Below are 12,563 nucleotides of genomic sequence, written 5' to 3' on the forward strand. Positions count from 1 at the left end.
GCGGTAACTTGCACGTTGGTTACAGTAACATCAAAGTGAGAAATTTTTTTACTCCCTAAAAGCTGACAGGTCATTAGCTAATTGAGAGTAAATCACTGATCATACTCTAAGATGGAGTTTTATTTTTCAGTCTAAAATTTAATTCAGAGACCTCTCTGTTTACTCCAGTTAGCTGATTGTATTTTCTGAAAATTAAGCCTTTTTACTCAGCTGATAAGCCTTGTTTGGCATGCTCTGAAAAGCCCAGAAGATTTAACTTTGCTGTGTAAGACTCCAGTTTGCTTAATCTGTCTTACCACAGCATATCCTTTAGAAGCCTCAAGTCTCTCACTGAGATTTCTCCATAACGTTGGCAGAACGCCTTTCTTATTTAAATATGGCTCTTGGGGCCTTTTTTGCAGCCTGCTGAAACAGGCTTCGAGGGATGTAAAGAAATATATTGTATTACCTGCTTATTTTTTTCTCTCAATAATTTGGATTTTTCTTTCCTCAGACATTTAGGATAAAACCCCTGTCCAGCAATCGGGTTTAGACGTGATATACCTCCATGTGAAACAAGGTCCAGATACACTGTTTTGTAAATTTGCTACTAATGAGACTATTTATATATGGAATTAATTTGTATTAACTGTGACGAGAAGGATCTCTTCAGTGAAAAGGAGGTTTTGACTTTTAACTAGCCAGAGAATGCATGCAAAGAAAGCCACAGTGATACCAGTACCAATACATCGATCCCATGCAAATGAGGTGAAATGTATTATTGGAAAGGTACAAAGGAAAATGAACTGGAAAATATAATGTGCCATGCCAGCAAATCCCAACTCAGCTGTTTACACTCAAATACAGTACAAGTGAAGAGACAGTGGCTGTGGCCATTAAGCTGTGAGTGGTACTGTCAGGGTGTGTAACGGGGCCTTGGAGCCCATCTGCAGGCTCAGGGCACTCAGGCTTCTATGTATGGACATCACCACTTTGCAATCCAAAAATTGAAACAGACACGAGAGACATACTGAGATGATGAGCTCAGCTGAGGCAGAAGAACCTGGGGATAAATGCAGTGGCAAAAATGTAGCCAGCTAATTTGAAAATTATTAGGTGCTCATGACTCTTAGGGCATCTCTGTATTGCCCGTGTGAGAAGAGAGAAAAATAAACATTTAGCACTGATCTTGCAGTGTGCTGATGTGGCTAATATATCTTCCAGTTCTAGAGCTAGTCCTGCCTTCAGCATCTGTGCACTGTTTGGACATGCCTTAACTGCACACAGAGGCAGACAGAGCTTTTGCAGGTCAAGCACATTGGCTGTCCCTTGCATTCCACTTGTGTTTGGCTACCTATGTCTGTTCCGAGTCTGGCCCTTACATTATCTGCAGAACTCTTCTTCCAAAAGTCCCATGACAGTTAAGTTCTTAAAAAAAAAAAAAAAAAAAAAAAAAAGATTTTTTAAAAAAAGATGTTTAAAAGTATAAACGTGAACTGCGTTGTCTGTGAGGCCTTGAGCACATGGTACAGGTGAAAAGGCAGGTTTGTCTTTTGCCATATTCTTCTGAGGTACTTCTCAGAGCAGTGAAGCCATGTAGATGATCTTTGATTTTGATCACTATCCTCATATATGGGATACTCTTCATGAGTGCCATGTAAACAGTGAGGTAAGGAATCTACATGACTGTAGAAAGGGGATGATGCATCTGGCTTACCTTTCCTGTTGTGGAAGTTTGATCTCATTGCTACTACTAATACAAGAAGTTAGAAGTTACGAGTCACTCCGACTACTGTCAGTGACATACATCACTGAAATGATGGAAAAGATCCTTGGACTAGTATGTGGCAAGTAAATTTCAATCTTAGAAGCTTCCAGGTGAAAGAAAGTTGATGAAAATGTACATCATTGTATATACCTCAGACCTATCGCCACCAAGATGACTCCTATGGACATCAGAGAGAATGCATACAGAAAGTTTCCATTTGAATTTGAATGGTTTTGTGTTTAGGGTAAGAAACACAAGGTCCAAAGCAAATATGTAATGTGCAAAGAGATATTTGATAAGAGGAACTATTTTTGGAGCCATTTTTGCTTTTCTTGTGTTAACCAGAACAGGCTCTGGAAAACCATATGGAAGCAGTAAATGGTTGATGGGGCACAGAGAGACTTTTTAAGTGTCTCGGTGCAACTTCCATTCTGTACATGTAGATTATTTACAAAATGTGGATATAACAATTGAACAGAAAATTTAATGGCTAGGCATGTTTCACAGAAGGAGGTGATGACTACTTCAACTGTTTTGCTTGTTCGCGCCTTAAAATTTACAGCACCTTGACAGAAACAATATCATGCCCACACTCTCTTTGCAAGATACTTTACTTATCTACTGTGCTACATTCAAATACAAACCAAATATTATCTTCTTCTTCTTTAACCTTTTAGACTTGCTAAGGAATTTTCATTTAATTTTTTAGACACAGCAGAGAGAATTATTTTTGGAACCAGAACCTAGAACTCTGCTGGCAGGTTTCTAAGCATGTCTGACAGATCTATGCTGCTGCTGGTTAGAAGAAAAATTTTCCTTAACAAATAGCAGGATGGTTATCAGACTTGAAATGATAAAAACATCTCAATACTTATTTGTGGACCTAAATATCTCCCCCTGGTACAGCACTGAGACTTGCTGGAAAATACATATACAGTCTTTATGAGATTGGCTGTGCTACCTTTTTGGAACCAGCTTTCCAGGTAGACTGTTTGTCTTCACAATGAACAAGCTTATTGTCACGCTTTGCTCCCTGACCCAGCCTTCCCAACTACTTTGCAAATTTTACTTTTTGAGAGAACTAAAGAAAATGATTAATTAATCAAATCATTACTTCACTGCTGCTTCACTAGCAATATTCCAGTTTCTAGAAAGGTATCACCAGAAACAAGTTGAATAAATTTTAAAAGGATGAAAGGAGAAATTAAAACATTACTATGTGTACGTAGCTCTTTTTCTCCTGATTTAAAAGGCATGTTCTTATTTAACTATTTGTCATGTTGAAAAGAAAAAGAAAATTGAAAAAATTGATACATTTTTCAGTATATTCTACTAGTTTTGCAATAGATTAAGTAGGACATTTTCCCTCTCTCCTGTAATGCTCTTTCTTTGAACTCCACTACATCGGCCCAGATGCTTCCATTTACGTTTTTCTTGTCAAGCATATGGAATTATTAAGAAGAATGAAAACATTTACTTTTTGTGCTTCCTTTTGATTTAATATTGTGCTTTATTTCCTTATGCCTGCTGTCGTTATTTGTTCTTGTCCTTATCATTTGAACTCATAGAGACATTAGTAACAAATTTCTTCAGAAAAAACAGTACAGAAAAACTTGAAAACAGACATTTACCAATAAGTATATGAAATGTTGTTTCAATAAGTGTAGAGTTTACCAGAACTCCACCAAGCTTCATAAGATCGCTGTAGTAAATATCATTTGGCCATTTTACTCGCAGATCAATATCCTAAAGAAACAAAAACATACATTTAGAAACACTTTGCTCTTCGATACTGATTATAAGAACACGGCTCATTCATCACTCCATATTCTATATTTTCTGTACCTCTTTGCCACACCGAATGTGATACTGTCAACTGTTCTTCATAATGAGAACTTATTTAAGCGCTTCACAAATGTTTCTGAAAAAGTCATAGTAACATGGTTACATGGTTTACTAAGGAGGTTGGCAGCTGTCAGAGAAAAGTATCTATTTATTAACAGCCCCCCCCCCCCCAAAGTTATGGCAGAAAATAAAGGCTTAGGGTGACCAAAAGGGGGACTAAAGATACTAGAGATTTTCAGCCTCAAATTGTGAGCTTTTATAGAATTCATTTCCTTCATTCACAAGTGCCTATTAAAGATTTAAAAGATCTGTTCAAGAAAGATGCAAACTGTGGCAGCTGCTGTGGCTCACTGCTGATAAACAGTCAGGGTAAGCCCACAGTAACATCAACACTATTTGAGGATCCTTGCAGAAACCAGACAAGGAGACAATGACATCTTGAATTTCAGAAAGGAAATTTAGCAGACAGGAGAAATTCCAGTTCACAACTATGTCAATACTTCAGTAACGTCCTAAATATATTCACGCTTTCGGCAGCTACGCTCAAGCAACACCATGGAGCTGGAAACACAAACTGTGCTGTGTGACACCGTTCCAGCGCAATAGAGAAGTTTTTGTTGAAACCACAGAACTGAACTGAACTTTGCACCAGCTACTTAAACACAAAAAGAAAGCAAATGTGCTTCCTGTAGTTTGAAAAACTGCATATGACTGTATCCCCAGAGGCAAATTATGGGAGGTGCTCCAGGACTACAAGAGTCGCATTCCCTCCTATTGTAGATTATGAAATCCCTTTACAGGATGTGTGAAAACTGCACCTGGGTCCATGTCTACTTTCCTGACAGATTTAAAGGCCAGAGAGGAGTCCATTACACGTACATTGACAGGAAATACTACCTGATTTTGCTATCAAAGCATTCTAAGAGAGAGTATCACCAATTCGTATTCATTATGGAAAACAACTTGACTCTTCGCACTGGGAAAAGATTTATAGAAGACTCTTGAGACATGCAAAGTATGACAAAGTTGTTAAACAGTATTATCAGAGCTAAGAAATCTTCCGAAGAGATACTCAGTAGATCTTACTTAGGGAAAACATACACCTGTAAGACACCAGACACTAGCTCTGCAACTGAAGTAACAGCAACCATGAAGAACAACCAAGTCAACTGGGTATTCTCATGACATAAATTACACAGCAAAGACTTTGCCACACAACGGGGTTACAAGGTACTGCACAACTATCCCCGTATTAAAGAAATGATGGTTGTCACAAAATATGCTGGAAATGGAGTACGTTCTTATCTTCACTTACTAGAGATGTCTGCTGTTCTCAGAATGGGAAAGCAAAGCGTTCTCTTGATATAAGGTCCATTTGCATTTGCAGCACTAAAATCTGACAGTAAAACTTCCAACTGAGTGGTCAGATTTTCTCCGGGAAGACCCAGAACAAAGGCCTCAGTTGCTGCCTATTTAGCATAGTCAACATTCATGGCAATCCTACAAATGATGACTGGCTGATAAACTGAGACACAGGTATTTCAGTTTTTTGAATGGAAATCCTGAAATGGACTTTGAGCATAGCAAACGACATTAAAGTGTGTTAAAGTATTACTAAGATTCTGACATAGACCCACAGAGGTGTGGAAATTTGGAGGAGAGAATGAAGCCTCATCTATAGATTAGCCCACTGTTTGCAGCTACTACAGTTTGCATGGCATGGATGTTCATCCAACATAAAGAAAAGCCCTGTGTTACCTAAGTCTAAAGGGGAAATTTAAGCATTGAGTTTCCGATAAATCTTTTAATTTCTTGCTTTAACGTATTTGAGTCCAGTCCCTTAACATTGGTTTCATCCATTGTCTAGGATGGATGTACTATCAAAGAGATTCAGTAGCTTTGTCTTGGTCATAGCAAGCTATGTATTGTATATGTGCTATGTACAGTACAGGCATTATTGATACATACTATTTTTATATTAATATTTAGTACTTCAGTCACCTTTTTCCTCTTGAATGGAATAAAATAAAAAATGCCAATGTATACCAGAGTAGGCATACAGAAGCAAAACCACCTCCATTCATAAATTAACTCCTTCCCCAGTCAGACTCATATTTTATAAAACTAACTCTTGTCCCTTCTATTTTAAATGGTTAAATTATTCACTCTAGCCAAATATTTTATATTGCAAATTTTAGCCTGAAGCATTTTGTTTTTATAGTCAAGTTATGAAGCACTGAAGTTAGAAGGTTTTAATAGAAAGGCTGACAGACCCTAAACTACAGCAAAGCTACTGGGTGCCACTATAATAAAGTTCATGTGTAAATGTGTATAAGTCATTGATTTTCTGTAATATAGGAAACATATGCTTTAGTTAACTACTTCTGTAAAATACCAAAGTTTTATAGTTAGCAAATATTAGGAAATGGTAACATTAAAAAGGAGATATATGAGGTGATGAAGAAGACTGGTTCTTCATTTTAATACTGATGACAGGACACTTGATTCCCTCTTGAGAGCAATACTCCTAAGTTCTTGCTTTAGAAATCAGTTTTCAACCTTAAACAAGGGTTGGAAAAATCCTTTAAAAGGGATAAAGTGACCACTGAAACAGCACCAACAAAAAAAGTAGAAAAGGATTTGTCAGTTTTATTCATTTTTCCCTCCTCCCTCTTCCCCAACTCCTTCAAAATCAAAACAAATTAACTCAATTGTTAGACAAACAAAATTGACGTTTTCTTTACTGCTGAAGACTGAGTCTTAAGTTTCATAAGATTATGAGTGAACTGAGTGTAGTATACTTAATCAGCTCAGTAAAAGACAGTATTCATCCTATGTATACTAGATTTCTTAAAACATATAAATAATCAAGCATGTATGGAGGCTAAGTTTACCACTATATTAGTGCTGAAGAACTATATTATGCATTCAGTCATTCTACACATAGAAGACATAGTTAAAATCTGAATTTAATGAAAATGGAAACAGGAATTTTGAGATAAATTAGAATGAAATACCTCATATCCTGGTACTGATCTAACTGACTCTACCACTGCCAAGGACACCAGGTGTTGAATAAAAGGAATTCTCTGGCCCAGGTTGGAATGTAGAGGAATGGTGATATGTAAAGTGGATAGTGCACAGCCCATGGGACTGAGCCAAACATTTCCACCACGACCTGTGGAGGTAGAGAAAAAAAGTTAACTTCAACTCAAGAAAAAAATATTTATAAAAAAGATCACTTTGTTAATGTAAACAACTACAAAAGAGAAAGATTCAGTAGTATCCATCCAAGAATCTACCGTAAGTCCTGTAATGGAGTTTCCAAACTAATTTTGAAAGAAAAATGGTTGAAGTGCAAAGCTTTTCCTTTAAAAAGACAGCAGGTTGCTTAATGTGCATGCTGCTACTCAATTTCCTAGAATGTCCTAAATGACTTGCTTCCAGGATTTTCCTGGTATCTAGTAACATACACATTTCAAAAAATCTTGCTTTGTTTAAGTGAAGAAGTGTTTGTGAACATGTTCTGTGTGCATCTAGAAATCCATCCACATTGGGAACCAACTTGACAGAAGCTAGATCTGTACCAAAAGCCAGGTAACCATCTTCATGTAGAGCTGTGCTCAAAAGAGCTTATTAGGCTGGGCACTGTGTTCTTCTAATAAAATGAATGTGGCTTTTAAATCAGTGCTAGCAGCTTCCTGGGTGTCCTGGTTTTGGCTGGGATAGAGTTAATTTTCTTTCTAGTAGCTGGTATAGTGTTGTGTTTTGGATTTAGTATGAGAAGAATGTTGATAACACACTGACATTTTCAGTTGTTGCTAAGTAGTGTTTATACTATAAAGTCAAGGATTTTTCAGCTTCTCATGCCCAGCCAGCAAGAAGGCTGGAGGGGCACAAGAAGTTGGGAGGGGACACAGCCAGGACAGCTGACCCAAACTGGCCAAAGGGGTATTCCATACCATGTGATGTCATGCCCAGTATATAAACTGGGGGGAGTTGGCCTGGGGGGGATCGTTGCTCAGGAACTAACTGGGCATTGGTCAGCGAGTCATGAGCAATTGCATTGTGCATCACTTGTTTTGTATATTCCAATCCTTTGATTATTATTGTCATTTTATTATTGTTCTTATTATCATTATTAGTTTCTTCCTTTCTGTTCTATTAAACTGTTCTTATCTCAACCCATGAGTTTTACCTTTTTCCTTCTGATTCTCTCCCCCATCCCACTGCGGGCAGGGGGGAGTGAGTGAGCAGCTGCGTGGTGCTTAGTTGCTGGCTGGGGTTAAACCACGACACTGGGAAAGAGACAGAACTTGCTTATATTTATCTGCAGAAGATTGGGAAAGCCCACATGACAGTTCAGGCAGGTCCTGCAGACTCAAAAACCCTCTATCCCAGAGCAAGTCAAGACCCGGTCTTGTTCCAGTTAAGTCAAAAAGGAGTTCTAATTTGGAAGCCTGACTTGTATTACACTAAATGTAGTGATGGCAGTTTCCATGACTGGGGAGACGTTTTGGCAGAAACTAGAAGACCACTAAATCATTTCTGCAAAAGCCACCAAACATCCTGAAAGTGTTTACTTTATTCTCTATTAACTTAGGTTTTGAGTTTGAATCCACAGTTCAAGCGGGAGGAGAAGACGACATGAATATTCTATAGATTATATTATCAAAAATACTCATAATGTATCTTTAAGGCAGCTAGGTGACATAAAAGTGTCCTATTCCATATGTTTAATACACATTTATTAGCACTAGAAGGAAACTTACTCACCTTTCCCTTGTGTTTGTCGAACAGCAATTGCTATTAAACCCATCTCCTCAGGCAACTCGAACATTAACCTGCCAATTAGGAAAAAAAACCCCCATGCTTATCAGCTGGAACACTAAGCTACATTCATGAAAATCTAGGCTTAAATATCAGGTAATATTTTATGTTAACATTGCACTACAATTTCTCCTTTTTCAGTTAACATTTATTCTTGACCAAAAAGCATTAGAATATTAGAAAAAGATTAACTGAAAAATGATAATGTAAAACATTACTATATCTATTATGCTGGAAAAAGTTATAGCTATAGTTCATTTAAGGTGCCATCTGATAACATACGTTTTGTATTTCTTCACGTTTTCTTGAAGTGCTTATTTTTTGCATGTCACTATCTTCAGTAAGTGACAACTAGCAATTCTAGACATTTGTTTCTACTTACAGCAAATTTTTGTTCATACTACAGAATATAAAAGCAGCAGTTTCTGATTATTTAGAAAACCAATATGGTGGCAATAAAGCAGTTTAAAAGATACACTATCCCCTGAGAACTAATTATGATTTAACTACAGTAAATAAATCTACACCTTCTGAGAACTCTAGAGAACACTGGCTTATTTTAGGCTTGTGTTCTGCTTTTAAAATAGTTTCACTTAAAAGAATACTAACTTTCCTCTGGGGATAAGTAGAAAGTGCACTTTAACACCACCAAATGAGTCAATGCTAGACTTAAAAAAAGAAGGAAAAAACCCTACTGTGAGAACTTCGTTCAAGCCACTTTAAAACAGATCTGAAGTGTACTACGATCCTCCTCCATTTCACATTTTCAGGAAGAGTTATTTAACAGATAAAACAGATATTCAAGACGTTGCCAGCAAGGTAAACCCAGAAAGTGATGTATAGCCTACAAATCTACTTCTAATATGGGCACAAATATCGTGTTCATTCATATAAAAGCAATCTTGTCTTGGAGATAAGTGCAGTCCAAATCAGCAAAGGGTACCATTCAAAATTTTTTCCTCTGAATTTCAGATACATATGAAAGATGTTTCAAATTCTGCAATCAGGCAAGTATCCCGGGGCAGCGGGGACCAGCTGCAAGCAGAAGTGTCCCCCCATCACCCAGACACACGTTTTTAGGCAGGTGACAAGCTAAGGAACAATCCATTCCTCCTGCTTTGCAGGTTGAAAAGCAGGGCTTCCGTAACTCCTGGGGCTGTATCGGTAGCAAAATGCAAGTAGGATCCCCAAGGTTTCAGAATATCTTTCAAATGGCTGACTTGCTTTCATGAAGATCAAAATGGGAGGTTATTGGAGGGCCCAAGCAAAGTCTGCACCACAAATGCCTTCGTTAATTAGAAATACTTGAACCCAAACTGACAGAAGCAGTAACAGGCTCCACGATGTTTTTCCACATTACTCGTCAATCAGTGAGACATTGTCAAAGAGCAACGGCCAGAAGATCTCTTTGCCAGTCCCCTTCCAGTTCATGTGAAATACAGCTTGATAATTCTTTCCTTTGGACCCTATAGATTGCACACTGAGACCAGGCTCACCTATCCTCACCAAACTTTAACATTAAAAATATACCTCTTCTTATGCTGGGACCTAGGGGAAAATCCTCCACAGCCCATGAGGCTTCAGCCCTGTCTTCTGGGAACAGTGTGATTTCAGTTACAAGACCAAGTTCATGGTTTTGCAACATGAAAATCTAATTTAAATTTGGAAGGACAGTTAGGAAGAGATTACAGGCTTTGTTGAAATACACTGATTTCTGTTACTTCTCCATTCACGTATTTGTTTTTAAATAGGAAAAAAAAAAAAAAAAAGTCATGTGCTGCCATGATGGGAGGAAAATAATCAGAGCAGGAAAAAAAGTTAATCATGAATCCAAAACACAGGCTTCTAGAACAAAGAGATATGATTAACAGAACATACGAATGTAGCTATTAGAGGCTTGGCAGCAGGTAACAACATATTAAATGCAGAGACCGAGTTCGTACTTTTAAGGGCCATGAAGAAATTCTTTAATGGACACAACATGGGGAAGTTGTTAATACCCAGACTGATACAGCAAGAGACAGATAGATTTATTTTTACTACTTCCTGAGATTGTGCTGGAACTACCATGAAGCCTATGATAATAAAAAACCCCACACAACCGCCCCCCTAAACTTCAGAGCTTTGTAAATTGTGTGTGCTTGTTAGTTTTTTTCCTGGGAGAAACAATTTGGATTTTCCTTACCAGAAAGTGTAACCGTACGTGCACTTTTTAACATATTGACTTCCCTTCTTTTCTTTCAACTTAATCAGTTGCAGATTTAATGATTTCATTTTTCTGCAGAGTAACTTAATCACAGTGCTCACCACATTTTCCCCCCGAAATTTTTTCCTTCAAGAAATTTTCTGTTCTTTTTTGTGCTCTTTAACTAACTTGCTCTACATATTAAGTCAAAAGACCACACTGAGATACAAGAGTAGGGAAACATGAAACGTCTGAAGACAAATTTACCCATCAGGAAGAATATCAGACGGCACCTATATGACCATAGAAGATGATACTAGAATTTTATGTAAATTTTTTTTTTCTGCTTTGAACATTTTTGTGGTATTTTCCAAAACGTGAGCAAGACACTTTTGGTATTCAAGAATATTAAACCAGCTGAAATATTAAGAGAGAGATTCTAGCACAATTTTTTATACAAATACCCTCCTCCCGCCCTGTAGTGCATACTATGAATGCTGTCAAGAGTAATAAACAATACTTAATTGCTTTATAGAAGTTTCAAGTCTAAGGAGAACTCTGTCTTCATGGCTAGTCAACACAATGACTTTTCTTCCTACATGAATGTAAAATGGGAATTGAAACCACAAAAACTATGTTTGAATAATGTTAACGGCCTGACAACTATAAATTTCATTGATGTTGTGGGTTTAAGGTTGAAACTCTCATTAATGCATCCTGCTGTGTTACAGTATTGCAGAGGTATTACAACAGGCAGCATTACATTCCAGATGTTAAAATACCTGGGCACAAGAGGGTAAGTTATGAACAGATTTCTCCCTTCACTTCAAGTTTCTTGTCTGAAAATCTCACTCTCAAATAGCTTGTTTATAGAGTATTATAAAAGCAACATAAAAAACCCTTTCAATTTTTAGTCAAATGGAAAGGAACATGCCTTTTGACCAGTTTCTTGTATTATTTTGGACAAAAAAGTGCCCTGAGCACTTGCTTTACTACTTTATATTCACTCTTTCTGTCCATTATGTCCAATTTGAAAACAAGCAGTGTGCCTACTAATATTTTTCCTAAACTCTCCTCCATTGCCCTCCATCTCCTTTTCATAGCCCTCAACTGCATGATGCTGTGTCTGATTCCAAGCTCTGTGTGCTGAATGGCCTGCCAGAAGGCATGCTGGCCAAGCAGAATAGGTAACTCTCGAGTCCACACTGCAGACTGCTTGCTGGCAGCACTGATCTGGGTCTCTCTCTCCTACCTGGAAGCCTGTTTTCATGAGAACATGAATACCTAGGGGAGCTCAGAGATATGGAGGTCTTCTGTAAAACAGGCAGTAGACTGACTGAGAGCTGCTGGGCCATCGTCACAGGAGAAGCCACCAAGAATGACATCATGGTGGGAGTCTGTTACAGACCACCTAATCAGGAGGAGGAAGTGGAAAAAGTCTTTCTGAGCAACTTGAGGACATCTGCAGATCACAGACCCTGATTCCTATGGGAGACTCCCATCTCCCAATATCTGCTAAAAGGCAAACAAAGTGGGATGCAAGCAATCCAGCTGACTTGTGGGGGATGCTAGGGACAAGCTCTTAACACAACTATCAGATGATCAACTGGAGAGATTGACTTGATCTGCTACAAACAAGGGAGAGCTGATTGGGGAGGGTGTAATCTGGGGCAGCTCTGGCCATAGCAACCATGAACCAACGCTGTTCAGGATCCTGAGAGGAATGAGGAAGGCAAGTAACAGAGTACAAACCCTGGATTTTATGAGAGCAGAATTTAGTTTCTCCAGGGACCTGATAGATGGGATCTTATGAGAGGCAGCTCTGAAGGGCAAGGGAGCTCAACAGACCTGGTCTTTAAAGACAACCTCCCACAGACAAAATAACGGTCCATCACAATACTGAGGAAAATAAGTAGATGAACAAGGAGTCTGGTTTGGCTAAAAAGGGAATTCATG

The 12,563-nt window shown here is 38.1% G+C and overlaps 1 protein-coding gene across 2 annotated transcripts in view; it reads right to left on the reverse strand.

The window, feature by feature from the left end:
- Window positions 1–12,563, reverse strand: part of HLCS (holocarboxylase synthetase) — a 131,597-nt gene that overhangs the window by 5,382 nt on the left and 113,652 nt on the right. For both annotated transcript variants that reach the window (XR_005932811.1, XM_030020216.1), the window contains exons 7-9: window positions 8,369–8,436; window positions 6,610–6,770; window positions 3,379–3,493 (exon numbers count right to left, since the gene is read on the reverse strand). Coding sequence is in view for 1 of the 2 variants with exons in the window: in XM_030020216.1 (XP_029876076.1) it covers window positions 3,379–3,493; window positions 6,610–6,770; window positions 8,369–8,436 (344 nt within the window). In the remaining variant the exon portion in view is untranslated. The remainder of the gene's footprint in view (window positions 1–3,378; window positions 3,494–6,609; window positions 6,771–8,368; window positions 8,437–12,563) is intronic.

The sequence above is a fragment of the Aquila chrysaetos genome, chromosome 7 (genome assembly GCF_900496995.4).
Source record: "Aquila chrysaetos chrysaetos chromosome 7, bAquChr1.4, whole genome shotgun sequence".
Taxonomy (NCBI): domain Eukaryota; kingdom Metazoa; phylum Chordata; class Aves; order Accipitriformes; family Accipitridae; genus Aquila; species Aquila chrysaetos.